The 21,409-nt window shown below is 41.1% G+C and overlaps 1 protein-coding gene across 1 annotated transcript in view; it reads right to left on the bottom strand.

Moving 5' to 3' along the window:
* Nucleotides 1-2,769: 2,769 nt before the first annotated feature.
* spon1a (spondin 1a) overlaps nucleotides 2,770-21,409 on the bottom strand; it is a 47,256-nt gene continuing 28,616 nt past the window's right edge. Inside the window, exons 7-16 of the mRNA XM_076146942.1 lie at nucleotides 15,418-15,482; nucleotides 10,439-10,640; nucleotides 7,737-7,877; nucleotides 6,893-6,968; nucleotides 6,550-6,732; nucleotides 5,416-5,586; nucleotides 5,114-5,281; nucleotides 4,779-4,943; nucleotides 3,806-4,072; nucleotides 2,770-3,723 (exon numbers count right to left, since the gene is read on the bottom strand). Of these exons, the coding sequence (XP_076003057.1) occupies nucleotides 3,560-3,723; nucleotides 3,806-4,072; nucleotides 4,779-4,943; nucleotides 5,114-5,281; nucleotides 5,416-5,586; nucleotides 6,550-6,732; nucleotides 6,893-6,968; nucleotides 7,737-7,877; nucleotides 10,439-10,640; nucleotides 15,418-15,482 (1,602 nt within the window). The 3' untranslated portion in view covers nucleotides 2,770-3,559. The remainder of the gene's footprint in view (nucleotides 3,724-3,805; nucleotides 4,073-4,778; nucleotides 4,944-5,113; nucleotides 5,282-5,415; nucleotides 5,587-6,549; nucleotides 6,733-6,892; nucleotides 6,969-7,736; nucleotides 7,878-10,438; nucleotides 10,641-15,417; nucleotides 15,483-21,409) is intronic.

Here is a 21,409-nt window from a genome sequence, read left to right as displayed (position 1 = left end):
AGAACCGTTCTTACCTGTGAATACGTGTGAAATCTAACCAGTAACAGAGATAATCCAGAATAAGAATCAGAATCAGAGACGAAGCTGAACGTTCACCAGGAGATCAAAACATACTTTAAAATGAGGAAAACTTTATCTTTTAAAGTAAATTTTGCTAGATATATCGTGTAAAATACAAATTGAGGTGTACAATTCATTGAAGTTACTCTTAAGCCTCATGAAATATATATAATTTTTCCTCGGGCACATCTATTTTAATATTAAAGCAGCAATCTAACAGGCAAAAATAATGTCATGCCCAACATCATTAATGTAATATTAAGTTATGAAGTATGGCTGCATTATAGTGACATGGGAATTCACTTGAACAGAAATTAATAAGGTTTGTAAAGGTGAACCATGGCATCAGTGAGGAAGTCCTACTGCTGCATGCTGCTGCTCGGTTGTATAGTTTGTTATAAATTCCTTTTAGAATATTGATTGTGTTTGTGTTAATTTAATTTATTGGTTTTTATGCATGAGTTTGCATTGCTTGAATTGCGATGATGTAATAAGCCAGTAAGAGTGCTACACCTAATTGATTTACTGTGATTTCTGCGTGTGTGTGTGTGTGTGTCTGTGTGTGTGTGTGTGTGTGTGTGTGTGTGTGTGTGTGTGTGTGAGTGTGTGTGTGTGTGTGTGTGTGTGTGTGTTTGAGTGGACAGAGAGAACTTATTCTCCCATTTTTGACAAACAAAGTTAAAGAAAAAACGGAGAAGTGTACCTGTACTTGCTTTCACAAACTAACCCACCATGTTGTAACTTTTACCTGTTTGATATAATATCATTACTGGGTTCAAGATTATCCATGAATGTCTGAAACTAATCCATGGCTGATTTCAGATTGATTTCCGTATTGATGAGAAACTATATTGGGCTGAGGTGTCATTTGTAGTCAGAGGTTAAAAAACCCTCTGTTGGTACATACAGGACAGGAAGAACAGTCTTCAACATTCAGAGGAAAGACCCTGTGGCATTCTGATGTCACATAACCTATAGGGTTGAAACCAAGATAAGACGTGTGCTCCCCCAGCTGGGGGTATAAATGTCTCATTCTGGATCTATTCTCGTGTTGAAATCCATGAATGCTTTTCCTCAGTGTGCACACTTCTATCTCTAAATGTTCAAGCTCATAGAGCCTGTACTCCATAACCACTCATAGTCTCTGACCTCTCTACTGATGCAAGAACAAGAAGGTTTTTCACAAAATGTTCTGAAACTGCCATTGGTCCATGTTGGAAGGAGATGTTGTATGGCTAAGTGCAATACAGTACTTTATCTGAGAAATATAGAAACAAAAGGCATTTACAAATATGAAGGTAAAGTTTCATAAGTCATTCCTTGGCTGAGATACAAACCATCAAAAATGCATTAGACGTTCACTTTGGATAAAAATGGTTATAGTGATAAATGAAAGCACACCTCATTCATTCATTTACAGAACTGCATTATGATATTTGACTGTCTAATCAATAGCTGGGACCTGAAGGCTATACTGTAGGCTTTGATTAAGATGTGAAATCGGATATCGCCTTGCAGATAACAAATTGAAGACTTTGTGTCAGAGGTTTTATAGATCTCACAAGAGCTCTTATGCAGCGTGTCGCCTCAAGTGTTTTTGAAATGGAAAGGATAGAATGAAGCGGCAAACTACATCTTATCTCGTATGACACACAACCGCGCACACACAAAAACCAAAGTATTGTAAAGTTGAAGGTTCTGCTGGGTGATAGCATCATGGTGAGGTAGGGTGCATACATTCAACCTTTAAATGCTGGTGTGCTGTTAGGGCTCATGGTTCATATTTCACATAAGGTGTGTATAGGGCCAGTCTGGTTCCATTCATTTCTTTACCCAAACAGTTGTCTATTAACAAGTATTGTCGCGTAAGTCACAGTCTTTTGGGAGGCAGTGGCTCAGTGGGTAGTGCTTCCGCTTGGGAACAGGAGGGTCGCTGGTTCGAGCCCCTGCCGAGGTGCCCCTGAGCAAGGCACCGAACCCTCAATTGCTCCCCCCTCTGCGAAGGGTGGTAATGTAATGTAAGTCGCTTTGGATAAAAGCGTCTGCCAAATGATCGTAATGTAATGTCTTTTCATCATTTAAGTACATGAAAATTAATTTGTTTCCATGGCTTGTGATTTGATGTGTAGCCCCCCCGTGTTGGCATGGAAACAGGAGTGGCATTGTGATGTGTGTGTGTACTGAATTTTTCACCTGTCTCTTGAGTGCCACCATCAGGGAAGCATGATACCATTGCCCCAACACACACACACACACATGCTCCCCTCCCCACTCACTGCTTTAGACCTGGAGTAAACCGTCTCAGTGGAGCCATAGAGAAGCACTTCATGCTCTTCAATCTCTCTGCTAAGACGCCTTCGCAGCAAAAAGGGGCTGTCAGCTCTGCATCTCGGTTATGTAAGCATGAGGGCCTATTATCGTTAACGCTTTCAGATATTTAAGATGGCATATTTGATTAGAAAATTACCAGAAAATGTGCTCATAAAAGCCCTCTGGCGTCAGCATTATGCATCTTGGGCTAAATGTTTGACCGAGAGTGCCCCCCTGTGGCTATAAAAGGTTAATGCAGACTGTGTGACAGAGAGGGGAAAGAGAGACCAGTTTCTTAAGGTTTTAAAGTGATTGTCGCCAACCTGTGGCGGAAACGCTAAATACTCATCCCGCCTTTATCGTCTGAATAAACACACACATCCATTTGACAAGTTGTCACATTTACTTTTATTTTTATTGTAAAGGTGATATTATTCCAAAATATTAATATGTTAGAAGAACAGAGTTAAAGAGAAGGAAAAGACATCTAGAAAACATCTACACAAGACTTTGGTAAGAATCTTGGGAGACATTCTTATCAAAAACCCACAACAAAAAAAATAACAAAACGTTCTAATAATGCTCAAAATCATATAGATTTCCAACCGTGATGCATCTACATGTACAACGATATAACCGGTAAAAAGTGAACTGGGAGTTTTTCGTGTCCTAGAAACAACAGAACACTTGAAGGCATACGTATAAAACACTGGAATGGCTGGACACCTGTGCTTTAAATTCTGCAATACATTATACTACTGAAGGATACCACAAGATATAACAGTTCTATATCTTCTTAAATCAATTCATATTTCATAATTATATTTTTCAAGATATCATATACCACAACAACTTTACAGTAATATCTCAAAAGAGTCGTACGTATATCAGAGCAAGTGTGAAAGCGCAGAGGAATCAGTCTGCTTAAATTCAGAGCTTTCCAGAGAAACGAGCTGACGGCTAAAGACCGAGATGTGTAAATCTCAGCGATCAATACGTTTCCCCTTAGACGGCAGCTGAGCTCTGGATTTAACCGGCACTGATTGGAGTATCTGCCGCTTCAGCCCTAAACAGAGTGCATTGGATCATTGTGCGACAGTGCCATGCCGTTTTCCTGTTCCCTGCCTCACTGTCCTCCCATACTGCCCTCCTCTTCCACTCCACCACTGCCCCCACCCTCTACTCCATCCTAGCACGGGTGCACATTACACGCCCTCATCTCCTTCCTGTCCTTGCAGCTGGACAGCTGAGCAGTTTTAAACCTTTGCTTGACCGTCATGAGCCGCTCTTGAATGCCTCCTCCGCACAGCTTGGAGCAATCCGTCCAACTCGACCACGGCCTCATTTTACACCCTGAAGATGTGAATCAAGAAGACAGTGATGGGTCAGCGTGTCACAGTCAAGCAGAGTTTACAGAGTAAAGAGAGATACCCACCTGGATGCTCAGCAGCGGTCTCTCCTCTGCTCTGTTTGCTCCTCCTCTTCTCGCGCTGCTCTTTGCGTCGCTTTTTCTCATCGCTGTTGGCTTGGCCACGGTTGCACTTCCTGACCTTACACTTCTTCCTCTGGATGCTTTCGGGACACGGGTCTCCTCCAAACTGAGGCTCCAGCTTCACTATGCGTGTCCGGATCGTATGCCCCTTCCCACAGGACTTATTACACTCCGACCACTCCGTCCACTCGGACATGACACAGTCGATTGCTGCATAGACAGAAATTGGACAGTAAAGGCTGAGAAGGAGTGCTGAAAGTTGAGGAGGAGATGTAGATGCAGTGAAATAAATGATACAGATACCACAAACTCCATTATTCTTCCACAAATTGAATTTACGGACAAAATTTGTATGACAACAAAGGCACAATAACCGTTTTAGAGAAAACAAGAGGGCTCTGATGTAGAGTCCTCATCATAATCTAATTTAATACAATTCATATGCATGGGTAACTCTACTAATGGTTGTTCTAATGAGACACCAAATGATGTGAATATGAGAGGAATGAGAAGAATATAAAAAATGCAGTTACTTCTATTCTGTTCAGTCCTCAAGTACTATCTCCAAATGACCTCTAAACACGTATTTCTCCTGTCTGCCAAGTGATTTACTGCATTTGACAGGATTTTTCATTTTGAGTTCAAACGTGAAGACAGGCTAATGGAGACATAAGTGTTACATCTCATAAAAACCGGCATGCAGCAAATTACTGCATAAGTGCACAGGCCAGGGGATTGTTCACTCCCCTTGTCTGTACTGTGAAGTCATTCCAATTATAAGGGAGTATATCTGCATTCAGATTCCAGGTTACATAAAAAAGCAATTTATTTTATGAAATTATTTCAGAAGATGTGCAGTGCGTATGAACTCAGGGCTGATGGTGTGTGTGTGTGTGTATTGGTGTTTCTGACTTACGACACTCTGGCAGCATGCACTTCTCCACCTGCTCCAACTCTTCTGTACACTCTCCGAGCTCCACAGGCGACTTGAGCATGCGCTGCCGTGTGCGTAAGCCCTTCCCACAGGTCACACTGCAGTCACTCCAGTCGGACCACGGCGTCAGCATGCAGGGGATTGTGTCTGTACACAATAGGAATCAAACACTGTCAATGTTTGGCTGTGTATTTTAAAATCAAAAGCTACTCACATAAAGCGTTTAGGCATACCTCTTCAGATTATTTTCACCTAAATGCAAGTGGCGTTTACTTCAAGATCATTCTAATCCTGATAATGTACTTGGAGGTACTCACGACATTCTGGCATCATGCACTTCTCCACCTCCAGCACCTCTGCGCCGCAAATTGAGCCGTCTGCAGGAGGCATCTTCACCATGCGCTCTCGTCGTTTCATGCCAAGACCACAAGTGGCGCTGCAGACATCCCATTCACCCCACTCTGTAACCAGGCAACTGCTGAGGGCTGAAGGGAAAAGGGGAGGACAGGATCAACCAACCGTGCTACTTACACACCTACAGTGTGAAATATGTGAACTGGAACTGTACTACATCGATAAAAGTGTCAAGTGTCAACTAGAAAGGGAAAGGAGAACTTACAGCATTCCTCATTCACCACACAGTCTTCTGTCTCCTCTGTTGGCAAACTGCAGAAAGAACCATCGTCAGGGAACTGCTTGACATAACGTTCCCGGGAGCGCATGCCCATCCCACAGGACGCACTGCAAGGGGACCAGGTGATCCACTCTGACATCATACAAGTGGATGCATCTAAGGATTTAGAGGGCAAAGAGACAGTGAGGAGACAGTGAGTGATATGTCACACAAAAACATAGCTTATGTGAATGTATTGTTGATTAAAAAACCTTTAAAGTTAGAGGCGAGACTGAACCCCTAAAGGCTCTGTACTGGCCTCCAGAGGCCACGACGTGCATTACATCCTCCAACATAAAATAGTTTTTTGTTCGTCTCAAAGCCTTAACATGTGAAGCTCATTGGTGCAATTATTCAACAGCAGCATGTTTAATGTGCAATGGATGATGAGTTTTGAATGATTTACGCAAGGAAAGGGAAAGATATATACTCTTGTCACCTTTATCGTCCATTGATCGATAACGTCTAATGGAAAACAAAAGAATTTTGAGGTAATGTGTCATGGACATTTTGGCCCTGTTACAATATCTGTTCCAGACTAAAGCGGATAGAAAGAATAATGACCTTCTCTGTAGATAAAATAATCTATATAATAATCCTCACAAAACAGGAATGAATGAAAGACAAAAAAAGAAAATAGCCAATAAAGCCAACATAATAACCAGGGTGAAACTATCCACTATTATTTCTACTCTTACTCATAATGTCTTCCAAAATACATGAAATGAGCTCATGCAACTTAACAACAGTGCCCTCTAACTTTCTCTTGTCATAAATTTGTTGCTGTAGTGTAAAGGTGTCGTCAGAATGCAGCTGGCCTTACATCAATAAAAACTGTTTTTAGGTTCTCAAAGCATTAAAAGAGGTAATAATCCTAAAGTTCTTTTTAGAAAGGTCGTAAAAAATAAAATAAAGGATCTTATTGCATACTGAATCATTAGAAAACCTGCATAAATCTAAATAAGTGTTGTACTTAAATGACCTGATTGTTTCTCCATTATAGATGACAGCATTACCAATATATAAGGTATTGGTTTTCCTGTCCATATCATCAGGTTTGTGTCTTTCGTAGAGTCTAACCTTCATCACTGCATCCAGGCCCCATGCAAGGCTCAAAGTCCTGTGTGTGTGGGCAGGGCACACTGAGATCCAACTGGGCTTTCAGCATCCTCTGCCTCATCCGTTTGCCCTTTTCACAAGTGGCTGAGCTACAAGCGGACCATGGAGACCAGTTGGAGTAGATACAAGTCTCGGGGGTATCATCTGCAAGGTGGAAAAGCAGAGATAAAGATACTGAAATAGCTCAAGTGTTTACTTTTATGATTGAAGGTGAATTCACACACACACACACACACACACACACACACACACACACACACACACACACACACACACACACAAACACACACACACAGATCCAGACCTTCCTCCTTCTCCTCCTGGGCAATATCGGCTACAATGTCATCCACATTGTCTGGTACAATGTTGCACTGTTCACCCTGCGAACATACAGATACATCATGATGTTGCTACATACTCTGCCACTCAACCAGTGTTAATGATGTTCTCTGTTTCTTCTCTGTACTTTCTTCAATAAGCTTCTGACAAACAGTGACAGCTAGTAAATAGGATGTTCAGCATGGTCACACAAGAGGAAGGCACGTCAAAAGGAGTGTCAACTGCTTTTCAAAGTGTGTCCACCCGACACTCAATCATAGAATATTATCTGAAATATCTTCGGCTGCCTGTAGGTGCCACTAAAGGACTGCTGAGTTTTTATCTGTTTTGGATTGATGCCTGAGTCTGATCAGGCAAATTTGGTAACGGGATATGCCATTCAGAAGGATTTTCAAGTAGTGCTATACATTTTGCATCATCCTTGGTTAAACACCTTGCTAGTTATCCTGGGATTGATAAAATGGTCCTGAGAAATTGCCTCAAATTATAATCTGTGAATTAAGGAATAACATAACATAACATAACATAACATAACATAACATAACATATGTGTGTACTTTCTAAATGAAGCTGTGAAGTTGTTTTACCAACTTGGAACTGCAATTTTTACTTAAACTTTTACTCAAAGACACATACTCACTTCATCTGTAAACCTGATAATGTTAAAAGTTGTAACACTTGGAGAGAAGTGCGACCTCTGTACCTTCTACATTAGTTGTTATCTTTGTGCAAACAACATTGTAACTAACACAAATTCAATTTAATTCAATTAAATGCCAAGGCAACAGACAGGTTCAAAGACAACAGACCTTTCTGGCTATGCGTTCTACCAGCACCCTGGCTACAGGAGTGATGGCTCCGCCCTCAGGGTCATAGAAAGGGCTCTGAGGATGATCCAGACTGGTTAATGGACGAATCTTGTCCTGGAGTGTGTTGGGCTTGTTGGGAGACTAAGAGAAACAGACACACAAAGAATTAGGTGAGAAAACCATGTGGCCCACACAACCATAGATTTCTAAAACCCCATTGGTTTGTTTGACAAATGGATCTGCACAACATGCCCAAAGTCACTCAAAGTCACACAAAGAACAAGTCACATAAAGGACATGTCCCAAAGTGAAAGTGTAACTGTGGAACACTGTAGTTAATGGAGGATGCTCCTATTATTCAACAGTAAAGGTCTGTCAGCAGGGGGCTGATAGAAGTACCACAGCCAGAGGCTGTCTGGAGACAGAGGACCAGAGCCAGACTCATCCATCCCCCCCCCCCCCCCACTGAGGCCACCAAGGAAAACCGACAAACGGTAAAGAGCACTTGTGTTTATGTGCCAGGGGGAGGAGATGGGGAGAGGCCTAATGAGACTGCGTGTGTTGCTAATACTGTAAGCTCTAATTGGTGACCAGAGGATGAGTCCTATTATTAAGTCAAAGGCCTTCATCATTTTGTAATCTACAGCTTCTGGGTCTGGGCAGGTCTGTGTTCCACTATCCAGTTTTCTGAAAACCTGAAACCAGACATTGGTGAGTTCCTCCTATACGATTTTGAATGTGTTACCGTGTACAAAAAGAGCATTTGAGTGAATACTTTTTGAACTGTGCATGATGTACTGTACGAAATGTTTGACACTACATTGCTGTGCAGAAGGAAAACCAAAGCAAATCATCAGACTGACTGAGACTGGCATTTCATCACCTTAGTAGTGTTAATGTGACAGCAAACTTACTACTTACACATTCAGCAGACACTGAGTAATACTAACACTGACAAGGAACAATTTTAATATCTGTCTGAGGATTTATTCATAGGTTAAGTACAAAATACTAAGACCCATGTTCACACTAGCACCTACTAGCAAGAGAGAGGAAGAGCAAGTGATAGGAAGAGAGGGAGAGGGGAGAGAGATAGACAGAGGGGGAGGAACAGATAGAGCGAGGGAGAGAGCGCGATAGAGAAAGGGGAGAGAGGAAGAGAGCAAGACTGTGAGGGAGAGGGAGAGGGATATAGAGAGAGGGAGAGAGAGAGAGAGAGAGAGAGAGTGATAGAGAGAGAGATCATTCCTGGGTCTTGCCAAAACAAACAGCAGAGCTCAGTTCACTGGGTTCATCTGTGAGCTCTGAGGGATCAGCCAAAGGTTTCCTGTGTAGTCACAACGTTTGGTCAGACACAAATGCAAGCCCACACACACACACACAAACATTCTCTCTCTCATCTATTACCAATTACTGAACACTCAGCATGTGGCCACACAGCACCTCAGGGTGAGGGTGAGAGCGAAGGACATTCAAAGCTGAATTGGATCGGTGATGACACTGGCATGGTTGCCGAGTGAAAGTACGTGAAGAGGTGAGATGAAAGAATGACAATCAGGTGAATATGAGCGGCCAGCAGGGGAAGGAGCAAAGAGACGGATATGATGAAGCAAAGACGCTGTGAGGACGAAGGTTATCAGGGGGTAAAGGGTAGAGAGGAGAACACTTTGCCAAATGGGTGTGATTGTTTTGGGACTCTGAGGTTCTAACCCGGGCTGAGCCATGCAAAGGGAGGCGTAGGCAGCTCAAAAAAACAAAACAAAATAAAGCCCAAAGTAAATGGAATATTACCATGCTCCTATTTTCCGAAGCCTATGTACCGCATCATATAATTAAAGTAATGACCATTACTTTAATTATACAGTATGATGTCGTGTTTTGAAGTGTGTCCCAGAACATTCAGGAACATGTTCGCTAATGTTTATGTGCACAAAATACAGATACATTCTAAATTACAAGGCGTGTTTCCAAAGTGGACTTTAAATTATGGGGGGGGGGGGTATTCAGGCTTGTAATTAATCCTGTTGTATGGAGAGAAAAGTGCGATTTAGATTGGATTAAAACCACTGATCAAAGTGTGTGATATTGAAATCGCAGTCTCCCCGAGGAAAGTAAACGCTGCCTGTCTGCATGGAGCTTAAATCCAGCATTCACCAGCAATATTTCAACAGCTGTGCTTTGGTTTTTCCAACTCCACAGGAAAATATCAAGCTCTCTTTATCTCCCTGTTTGTCTTCCTTCACCCGCCAGTTCAGTTCAGCTGTTTCATACCAGGCAGTAGTGCACAGTTATTGTTATCGTGTTAGTGTGGGCTGCACCACACCTGCACTCTGAATGGCTGCACACGGCCTTAGTTCTGTCTATATAAACCTAAGGAAAGAGTGTGAAGTGGCTGGTGCTGTAGAGTTACAGGTGCTGAGTGTCAATGGTGTCATCCTTGAAACATACTTACCCTGATATTTTGTGTTGGGAAATTGAGAGAAAGAGGCAGGCTAAGCCAAAAAACTTGATCAGTGACTCCCATGTTAAAGATTTCTTGTTCTAAGTCTAAGTACTGACAGGGCCACACAGTGTAAAAGGAGATATTAGAACATGTAAGGATCCACAGATATCAAACAGATGAAAGATTTCTTGGAAATGAACATTAAAACTGCGGCGCTGTCTCCATGTAATTATAAATATGGTTGAATGATGATACCAACCTCGTACGTCACCCCGGTGTCAGTGCCCGCATCCCATGGAATGAGGTCCTGGACCACCTTCTGGGCCCAGCCACACTCCTTGGTGCACAAGTCCTCAGCAGACAGGCCCACGTTCCAGTCTGGACTGGGGCCCAGCATGGTCAGGAAGGACATGAGGTGACGGGTTCGATCCACTGAGAACTCTGCTGATGGTGCAGCCCGCCTGAGGAAGAGAGTTAAGATGAAGAATGAGACAGGAGTGAAGACAAACACAGTAGAAAACTATAATGGAGGTAAAGGTAGAATAACAGAACATTAATAAGCAGCATGAAGGCTCACAGAACTACGCACGAAACAGAGCTTGTATAAACTAACTTTAATAATATGACTGATGGAAAAATGATGGAATTAAAGACTACAACATGAACAGTGAATTAACTAGCAACTAAACCGACAGAAACAATGCTGCGTTAGTGTCCCTATTTTATTCTATGGGAGCTTTTAAATATGTGGATGTCTTTTATCTTTTGATTCGGGAGAAGTGAGTGTGACTGAGAGGATTTCCAAATGTCAGGAGGAAAAATCATTGTTAATGCCAAATATCATACCAACACCTCTCCCAAATATCCCTGCACACACTTATACGCCAGTAAAAACATTTTGGGACGTAACGAAAGAATATCACTCGGGTTATCTGGCTTCATTAATCCCGTCCTCGCTTGCTCCCAGCTGTGTTCAATCTCTCCTTTTTTTTTTTGTAAATTACATGTTTCCATTTTGTGGATTCCAGGTGGCTGTGTGAGATAAACCTCAGCTTTCCAGTGCTCACTGAGCGCCAAGGCCAGCAGAGATGAGTCAAGTTGTGTGTTCCCAGGGGATAAGGGCTATTTCACATGCTCAGATGCAATTATTAGCCCCGTTCACCAGGAAACGGGGCTTGGTCAAATGGATTGCTATGGGCACGGTGACAGGTGGAAAGGAATCCTGGCCCTAATTGTTACCAGTGACGATTCAGTATTACAAAAAGGTTTTTCCAACCCCTAATTAATCTTATATTGAAAGGTCAACTGTGTAGAAAAATGTGTTTAACTGTCAATCATTCAAGGCAGATGGTCTTTCACTGTGATGACCCCCGTCTCTCTCTAATGGAGAACCCTGCCCCTCCATTTTTGCTTTCATTTTCAAAAATAATTCAGCAAATCCATCGGTGCCATGAGTGAGTCTTTTTGTTGTAATTGTATTCTAATGTGAGACCCATTATAGGTTTCACTGAAGGGATGAAAAGCTGATATAAAACCTGACTGACATCACTCACATCCCCAACAATTTACTTTTGTTTGAGAAATTCACTCATCCTATTGCTGAGAAAAACAGCCGATGTGGACACTCACATCCTGTCCTCTGCCTTTTTTAAGTTTGCAGAAAGAACTTTAGAAGCAAACTCTCTATGGAAAATACAATGAAAGAATAAAAAACCTTTGACAGAAACCCTCTGCAAAAACACCAAAAAATCGAACCGATGCAAGCTCGGAAGTGAGGCAAGATTTGAAGCCTTCACGTGTTTGAATATGCACACGAACACATGAGTGACAGTAAAAGAGGAAGCAGCTCATTAAGAGGGGTCCTTGTCTTGGGTTGGAGGGTGACACAATTAAAACTGCTAATCTAAATGTTACCCAAAGGAATACCAAAGTAGTCACTGGTGTTAACTGTAAAAAGTAATCTGGTAATGGAAGATGTGAGTGCAAGGAGGAAGAGGGAGGCAACAAGGTAACTAAGTGAGTGAAAAGATGGATGGAGAGGGCTGGACAAAGAAAGAAAAGTAGAGACAGACAGGGTGGATAATGATTTGTTAGGAAGAGGGAATAATACAATTCAACAAAGAGAGATTTAGTTCCATAATTCTCTGAGGAAATCTGACTAAGTCTCTTTCATCAAGTCGTGATAAGAACGTTGCAGTAATACAATTTGTGTCAAAGTGTTTTTGTGTCTGCATCTAACTCAGTGTACGTTTGAGGAAATGAGTCAGAGTGAAAGAGAAAAGGAGGTCGTATTCTTCCTTGCGCGTTAGATTAGCACAAGAATAGACACATTGTCTCAAGGAGCCTCAAGGCTTTCAGATCGGAAATGATTAATTTAGAATTATTTGAGTCTGAACATGATTGTACATAGTGCATGGTCATTTTATGATCTAATTAAATTCACAATAGCATTTCAAAAGGACCTCGTGAAGCCTTTATACTTCATAGTGCACTAACACAGGTGTCCATGTAGCTCCATGGTATTTCCCTTTCTCACAACTGTGCAGCCATAAAGTGCAAATCATAACATTGTAACACTGTGTTTGCACACTTGAGCCCACGTTAGTACATAAATGCTGCCAAAGCTCCTTTCCTTTTCATCGATAGTGGACAAGTGTAAATAGTACTAATAAATAAAAGCACTAAATATTTAAACACATCACAATTTTTCAACATTAAGACAAAAAAAGAAGGCGCATTTACTTGAGATGTAGAGTGAAACAGTGTTGTATCAGATTCTGATTTTCAAATGCATACGTAGTTGCAAAGATATGGCTGTGACTGATAAATTAGCATCTGACAGAATCAAGAGGAACCTAAATGTAATGAACCTCTCCAGATGAGTATGATGATGATGACACAGCTCTTGTTTTACACCACAACTCTGCTAAATCAGCCATTGTTTGGTGCTGCCTACTGTGCTTGCTCCATGTGCTGCCAGCTGCTTCTGCCCATACGTCTGATCATACAGAAAGCTTTTGGCTTCAAGCAGGTGGAGTGTTTGAGCGCTTACATGTGTGTGTCACTGACTATATTTCCCAGTATTACTTCATCTCCTGTCTCTTTCATTTAGTTTCTTTTCCCACCAGCAGCTCCTGTTGCACACCAGGACGACCGAGGAGAGGGAATCTCTCTTTGAATCACTTCTCCAAAGTTTCTTCCTTTTTTGGGGGAAGTTTGTTCTACTAGAGAGCTTTGGGCTGAGTGTAATTAGAAACAGTGTGGATAAAACATCTTAACGGCGCCAAACCCCGCCTTCTTAATAGGGTATCGTTGCGACTACTGCCCCCTAGTGATGTTAACAGTTCATGAATTATTCATTCATGATTGAAGACATAATTTAACTATTTGTTAAGAAAATTGTGTACATTTTGGATGCCTACCAACCAGCTCTCTCTCTCTTCCTGTCAGAAAGCCCCAAACCTCTGCATACAGGTGGAGAGGATACAAGTTCATTGGACAGCAACCAAGTTTGAATGCTGCTTACACACTTCACCAACAATACCAAACATCGAGCCTTGGGTCTGCAGAAAAGACTATCCCATCAGCTCATGTGTGAACTTGCCCTTTGTTTAGTTGTGACCTGCTGGAAAAGCTGAGTCTCACACAGAGATACAACTCCACTTATCCCAATGGAGCAACGCTGCTCCTAGCGTTCAGGAATTGAGGGGGAAGAGTATGAATGTGTTTTATTGTTGCCAATAGTGCCAGAGTGTAAAAAGTTGAGAAGAGCTCAAACTGCCACAACTCTGTTCACTTTTACTGTATTTGTTGCTTTTCCTTATTATTTAATAATTAATTAATTGTTGTGCTTAGGAGAGCTTCTGCTGTAATATGCATGATAACAGCTGTCAAATGTGCAGCCTTGTCTCCCACGTTCCACCTCTCTGCTGCTGTGCTCTTTATTTCAACAGCTGCCTTGCTCTTTATGGTCAAATCAATATTATGGCTGGTTTAAGAGGAAGTGTTTAACTTTACCCTTAAACAGAAGCACCACTCATGTAATTAAGCGGCAGTGTTCTCACAGGCTTTGTTTAATCACTTCTTTATTGTTTAGGTTAGCTTTTCACGTTTTCTCTTTTATTTCTCTTTGTCTTCCTCCCTTTAATGGCACTTCTCAAAGGGATGCTGGAGCTGGAGCTTTCACTCGTAAAAAGAAAAAGGACATTCAGGAAATCATTAACTATAATTTAGAGAAAGACTTAATCTTATGTTCATATTGACAATGTATTATTGCACATGAACATCAAACTACACAACATGCTGTCATTGCTGAAGCATCTGTCTGTAGTAGCCAACAAAACTGATTTGACAAATGTATCAGTGTGTCAATCAATTAACTAGCTGCATGTAAACAACAAACCAGCTAATTATCCATCATCAACATCATTGTTTCCATCCCAGGCTGTGCTTCCTCCTTTGCATTCTAAACACAAAGCCCTGACTGAGGGTTTGAGAGTTGTTGTGGAAACAACCCTGAGGTTCCACACACAGATCTTGGCAAGCTGAGTTGTTATTTTTCTCAAAAATAAGAGATTAAATGGCATTTAATGACTGTAGATGCAAATGAGCACGTACACTGGAAGCACGATCGCCAGCAGTTGTGATGGGTTGTCTCAGATCAAATAGATTCTTACAAATTTGCCTTTAAAGCACTGGGATTAAAAAGAACCATGAGAAGAGCAGCACACATATCAAACAAAGTCCTCTGGCTGTCAGGATCCCTTCACACTTCCTGTCCAGATGTGACATTTAATCCTTCTTGCATGTTCACGGCCCTCCCAGTCAGCGGCGCCGAGAGCACCTCCTCAGGGATGCACCAAAGGGCCGACACTATTATGTGCCCGCACCACGTTAGCTCAGGTGCAAAGGTCAGCGTATCAAAGCCACAGCACTCCTGAGGACCTGAGCTCCTCCGCCTATAATGTAGAGTGAGAAACCCCCATGACAGACATTTGTACCTGCAATCTCATTCTTTCTGTCATCAAAAGGGAAGATTAAAGAGAAACCCAACATGAAACCTTGTTGTCATCACTTTGCGACCTGAGGAGAAAAGGTATCACCCAAACATGTTCACCTAAACCTAAATTGATCTCTGCCGATGCACCAAGCGCAATTATTTCAGACATGGACAACGTCTGCTAAATGCTCGTAATGTAAAACGTCCATGGAGAAGAATCATAAACACGCCATACTTACACATTCATTGGTTGCCAGGCTGGCCACTGGGCCTTCATTTTGATGACGGTTAGGACGTCATCCCCCTAATGGCCAGAGAGAGAGAGAGAGAGGGAGAGGGAGAGAGAGAGAGAGAGAAAGAGTTTTAACGCAAAACTGAGACACACACGCTGGAGGGCAGCAGATGCAGGCGCAGGTTTTGAGGACCATCAAAGGTCTTTACTGATTATAGTGCATCTCTCTCATGACTGAAAGGTTTTAAGGGTGATATTCAGAGATAATGGAAAGGTACTGTATGTGCCATTTCAGAAATAGTCCACTCTCATAGGTTATCATGTGTTCAAACCACATCACACACAGTGCTGGGTATTCATAGATGTTTTCAAGGTGTGTGTGTGTGGTCAGATCAGCTGATCATCTTCTTTGTACAACAAAAACATTCAAAAGCTGCAGGTGCAGACGAAAGATTATGTTCTACTTCAGAGGGAAAATTTAGAAACATGAATTTCAAGATAAGAGAGAATCTGCAAGAAAAAATATAGTCAGTTGCCAAATGAGTGGATCGGATCCCCGTTTCAAAGCTGAGACAAGTTGCTGGGAATGAATCAAAGGCATTTTGATGCTGCTGAAATATTCTTATCTGAGGAACTGTTAATTAAACATCAAGAATATGACAAATAATTAGATCCAAATTGAAATCACAAACCTGCAACAAAGTCTTTGTAGATTTATTTATTATTAGTAGATTTTTTTTTCCACTGAGACAGTTATTTACAGACACGTGAACACAACAAAGTGATGGAAAATATGTTGGTATTATATAATTATACCGGATATGTGCCTGGGTGTTAATAGCCTATGTCCTGTGGTGGTCATTTTCAGAAATTTATTCTCTTTCTTCCAATAAACCAAATTATGACTCACGCAACTCTCCAACTCTGTGCTATTTCCGCTGCAAGAAATCTGTCAAAATGCTAATAAGCTCAGCAGATTAATCCTTTTTCTGACTTGCCGATCTTAACTCAGGCCGTCTGAATGTTGCCACGACTAAAACAGTATTGAGAGAACTAAACTATTGCATATAGAACACAATTTCCAGACATATAAATCTCTCTCTGGGTTTCATTACAAATGTTTTTTATTTTACCTTCTTTTTATTATGTTTAATAAAAAACTATTATTGTTGTTGCTGTTCAAAAGAAAAAATAAATTGAGATAAGCCAAAAATAATGAACCATAAATATTGCATGCTGAGGAAGCTTGACATTTAAGAGTAAACACTTGAGAAAAATGTGGGACATCAAGACAGTAAGAGGATCACAAGTGAATCAAAAGAAATGTGTCTCTTTGAATTGGACTTCAATCATCTGAGGTACAGCGAGCACCCTGAAGGTCTTTAGAGCTGAAAGAAAATATATTACAAAAATATGCACCCCCAAAGTGGTTCAAAGTGATAAAGGCTTAGACCATAAAAATCACACCATCTCTCCAACAGATACAAATCCAGTTTAAATGGGGCTTAACACTGTGAAGTGGTTGGCCATGCAGAATAGTGTGCGCCTCTTCAAGGACACAACACAGAGAACACAGAGCTCAGGCCTGTCATTAGATAAATACAACCTGTTCAAAATCATTAAAACCAATAGACCAGCGTGTTTTCCTGTTTTCCACCATGCTGCTGCATATTCATCTTTGACAAAAAACTGTTTTGTTTTTAGCTCACAGCTCAATCAGGCTGAAAGAATGCATTAAAAGTGACCATGACCCCTGACCTAAGAGGATGTCAGATGGGAACATTTGAACATTTGAGTCTTGTTATGCCTTTATACTCCACCATTGCCACAGGTGCTTGGAATCAACCCGCATAAAGCTTGTTATATTGAGCTCATTTCATGGCTTCGCATCTAACACAAAATATAGTTGTTTCCAGAAGAATCCTTACATTTTGTAATGTAAGTTCAGACTTAAACAGGAATGAAAAAAAATTTCAACACAAAAATGCTTTTGGTGTCTTGAGTTTCCATGTCAATTTTTGTGTAAATCAATATTTACCTCATAAAGTTAGAGACATTTTTTGCAGCCATTCTCATTTCAACATTGTACGTCCAGCTCATAACCAAGCCATGGCTGAGAGAAAGAAGGCGTGTGTATGTATGTATCAATGTATGTAATTTTAATATTTATACAAAGCTGTTTCTTGGAACTTGAGTGACTGTGAAGCTCCAGATGTTTCTCCTCACATCACACCTGCCAATATGCATTTGTTTACTTATGTGACAGTTGTTACATTAGTTTGGAAAGCAATCACCAACGCCACCTACTTTCTCGCTCCCTCTCTCTCTTTCTCTCTCTCACACACGCACGCACACACACACGTGCCAGGTCTAAACAGCATCTGTGGATGCTTGGCATTACTCCAAGATAACTTCTGAAAGTTAGATGCTGTTTCACTCAGTCAAAGTTATAAGTGCAATTTGCCATTTGCTTTTTAAAGTTTAGTAATGTACCTATATTTTGTGTTATAACACTGAGAAATAGTTGCAATTCCAGAGCATTACTCAGGCAAATAGCCTCCTTCATCATCAAATGTTCCACTTTGTGCTTCAGTTGTGACATTTATAATCTACTCAGTGAAGCACCCTTATGCTCTCATAATACATTATTTGTGTTGATATAAATAGTTGCCTCTGCAGTACAAATCTTGATACTATCCTTCCTTGTTTAGGCAATCTTCCATTAGAACATTTGGTGGAGAGTGTTTATTTCTGAAAATATATAAAACTACAGCCCACTGTTCAGATGATGACAAGAAAAGCATGATGGTGTTACTGTGATACATCTCATGATTATGATCCATTCTATTGCTGTGAGTGCTTGTCATCAACTATCTATGGTTTCCTATATAGCCACCATAAGATAAAATTCCCAAAGGGAATGTGAAGCTCTAAAGTGAAGATTGCTATAGATTTGACTGGGCATATTCATGCTCCACAGAGGATAAACTCATTTGAACATTCTATGAGCTTTCCACTTGCCACACTGTCAATATTACATTTCAAATTTGTGCACAAATTAACTTATCTATAGGATAGGAAGACCAAGCACATTCATTCCCCCGAGGTGATTTTTGAAGATGCACTGCTTTTTCATCTTGAGCAATCAGGAAAACTATGAATTATTTCCCCCCAATCCTATTAGGAACATCTCAGAAGAGGAGCGCTGACATCCTGCGTTGATTAAAATTATGTGAGGTGTGTTCCATTGCCACTGGATAATGAATCAATGGCCACGCCTTAGAGTAACTTTTCAGATGCTCATTTAAGGTGGCTTGGGCTAAGACTAACAAACAGTGGCGGTTGAAGTGGCACAGGTAACCCAGTAACACCTGCACTGTCTCTGGGGTCAAATCAGCCCTCAGCAGCATGATAAAATACAGTACTTCAAAATGGCTTCATCAATTTCCACCCAATCCCTTCACATTAATGGACAATATGACAAGATAATTATCTCATGACCATAGCATAATTATCTGGCTTATTCTCCTCTTTCCCAGGCATTATCAAATCATGGCCCGTATGTTGTTAATTCTCTTCCAACTGTTGTATCGCAGGCAGCAATGAACGCTGCATCCTCCAGGGGCAACTAGTGAGATTTCAGGGTTTTAATCTTAGATTGTCTGCATCTCGGGCTTTGAGTGAATATAGTGATTAATGTGTTTACATGATGAATGTATAATATTGGAAATTGGAACATGCTCTGATCTGATGACGTCCATCCTCATCACTCCAGGCTAACAGCACAGCATCTTCATATGGTCCATTCAAACACACACAACCTTTAGTGTGCAATCTTTCGACTTCATACTTCTCTTCCTAATAATATAGCGATATAGTGGAAAAAAAACATGTTCAAATCCGCTGTGATGACGCCCTCTCAGATCTCCGCAGCTGCACTCCCCTCTCACAGCTTCCATTGTGTCTGCCCATCAGAGACAAACATCCATGTATGTTGCCATAAATAAATCAACTCGTACTCCTTCACACATCTCTGCCATTAGGTTTAATGACTGGTAACACAGAGATTTATTGGCCTAATGATACAATCTACAACAGATCATTACCTTGGTGGAGAATCCTAAGACTCGGAATGCTTTTTTTTCAATTAACACGTATAAATGCCTTTGCTTCCATTCATTTAAAGTATTACCACAGCAAACGGGAATGCTAACTCGTAGTTACTGGATTGACGGACAACAATAACAGGGGGGACATTAAAGTCTAAGTTGCTAACAGAGAGATTGCAGTGCAGCATCTACAAAATCAAAATCAACTAGCGAATGTGTTTTTAATAGCTCAGTTGTGCATATGCAGGCAAAGAGAGGAAACAGGATGAGAAACCCAGCCAACTGAACCAATCTGTTCTTCTTTGCATGTTTCTGTGGAGTTCCTCAGTCATCCAGTTTGCTGTAGGGACGATTCATAACGGTGTCCTGACCTTTCTACCTATGCATATTTAGTAGCAGAGGTAGAAATGCTCTCATGTCACTCCCATGCGGCCTGAGGAATCACCTGACCTATTGTAGGGTCTCTGCCAAATATTGACTCATATCTGATGAGGTTGGAGAGGTTTCCTTCCAAACTGAGAGGTGGAATCAACAGCCTGGACTTAATCACATTCTCTAACCAATCCTGAGGCGACTCCTGTGTGATTAAACACGCACAGGCCAGTGGGATACGCTGCTATTCGATTATTAATTGGGCTTTATGCCAAATTCCTAACTGGCTTTCTCTCTCTCACCGGACACACAACCATGTCCATGGTTGTACTTTTTGACGCAGCTCCTTTTACTCTTTATTGAACGTACAAATAAAGAAATAATTGCACTGGCCCGCATTCTGACACTTAGGGAAACAGCTTCGCCTGGTTGCACATGGGTGAACAAATGAAATATTCACATTTAAGTTCCGGGGGTTTAGTTTGGCACAATTTCACGAGGAGGCTCTGTAATCTTTGTTATAGTGGAACAGGTAGAGATACGGATTTTTCAGCTTATAGTAAAAGCTCGGGTAAGATCCTTTTAAGAAACACAAACGCTCGACCACACAAGTGCTCTAATCTCCAGCCTGTGGACTCCCAGCACACCGACGAGATAATTAGCCGACACTTTGAGAATAAGACAAGTAGCTAGACAGGAAACACAGCTAAATCCAGTTCCTGATTTTTTTATCCTCATGCTGATTTTCATGGAAATCGGAGACTAACCATACCTGAAATAAGTAGATTTGTCTCGTTCTTCTTTCATACACACCAATTAGCTTCTAGTGTGTCAAATGTGGAGCAATGGCAAATCTATAATCCTGATGTGTCTTCTGCGATGGCTGCTAATTGACAACCTCTCAGGAACTCATTAGAAGGTGCTGGAGAATCCATATCATTAGCTCCTAATAAACCTGCTTCTCAGCGCTTTCATGCTTTTAGATAACTGTTAATGCAGGAATGCTAGGTGAACCCGCGTCCTATCAACCCAGAGGGTGCTGATGTATTCAAATCTTAAGAAAACAATGGTGCAATAATGAGGCCCGATACATTGAGTTTCAGCCTTTGGATCAGCGCTCTCGGGGACAAACAAGTGAGTGTAAATCACGTTTGGTTTTCTTTAATTACTTTTCATTAGGTGCAAGGACTCGTATGGGGCAGCAGTGTTGTTTTGTGGGTAATAAAAGAAAGTCCATGCTCCTAATAAAAATTATAATTAGAGAGAAATAGCTGTGTCGATTTCCACCTGTGCTTTACTACCCATAGAATATTGCAAAACTTGAAAAAGGGACTTCTTTAGTGATATATAGTGTGTCCGCCACCTGTACAGCACCTCACTGAATAAATTAATGCAGATGTGTTCCAGTTGCTGTCTTACTTTTTAGGTTTCATTGTTTTATTATTCTGAGAAATAGGAAATTCAACTTCAAATGAAGAAACCTGCGACATTTCACGTTGCCTATTTATCAAACAAACA

The sequence above is a fragment of the Genypterus blacodes genome, unplaced genomic scaffold, assembly GCF_046128005.1.
Source record: "Genypterus blacodes isolate CSIRO-AG114 ecotype Tasmania unplaced genomic scaffold, CSIRO-AGI_Gbla_v1 ptg000036l_1, whole genome shotgun sequence".
Lineage (NCBI taxonomy): Eukaryota > Metazoa > Chordata > Actinopteri > Ophidiiformes > Ophidiidae > Genypterus > Genypterus blacodes.
Note: the sequence above shows the minus strand (reverse complement) of the source record. Positions and strands in the feature narration are given on the sequence as shown.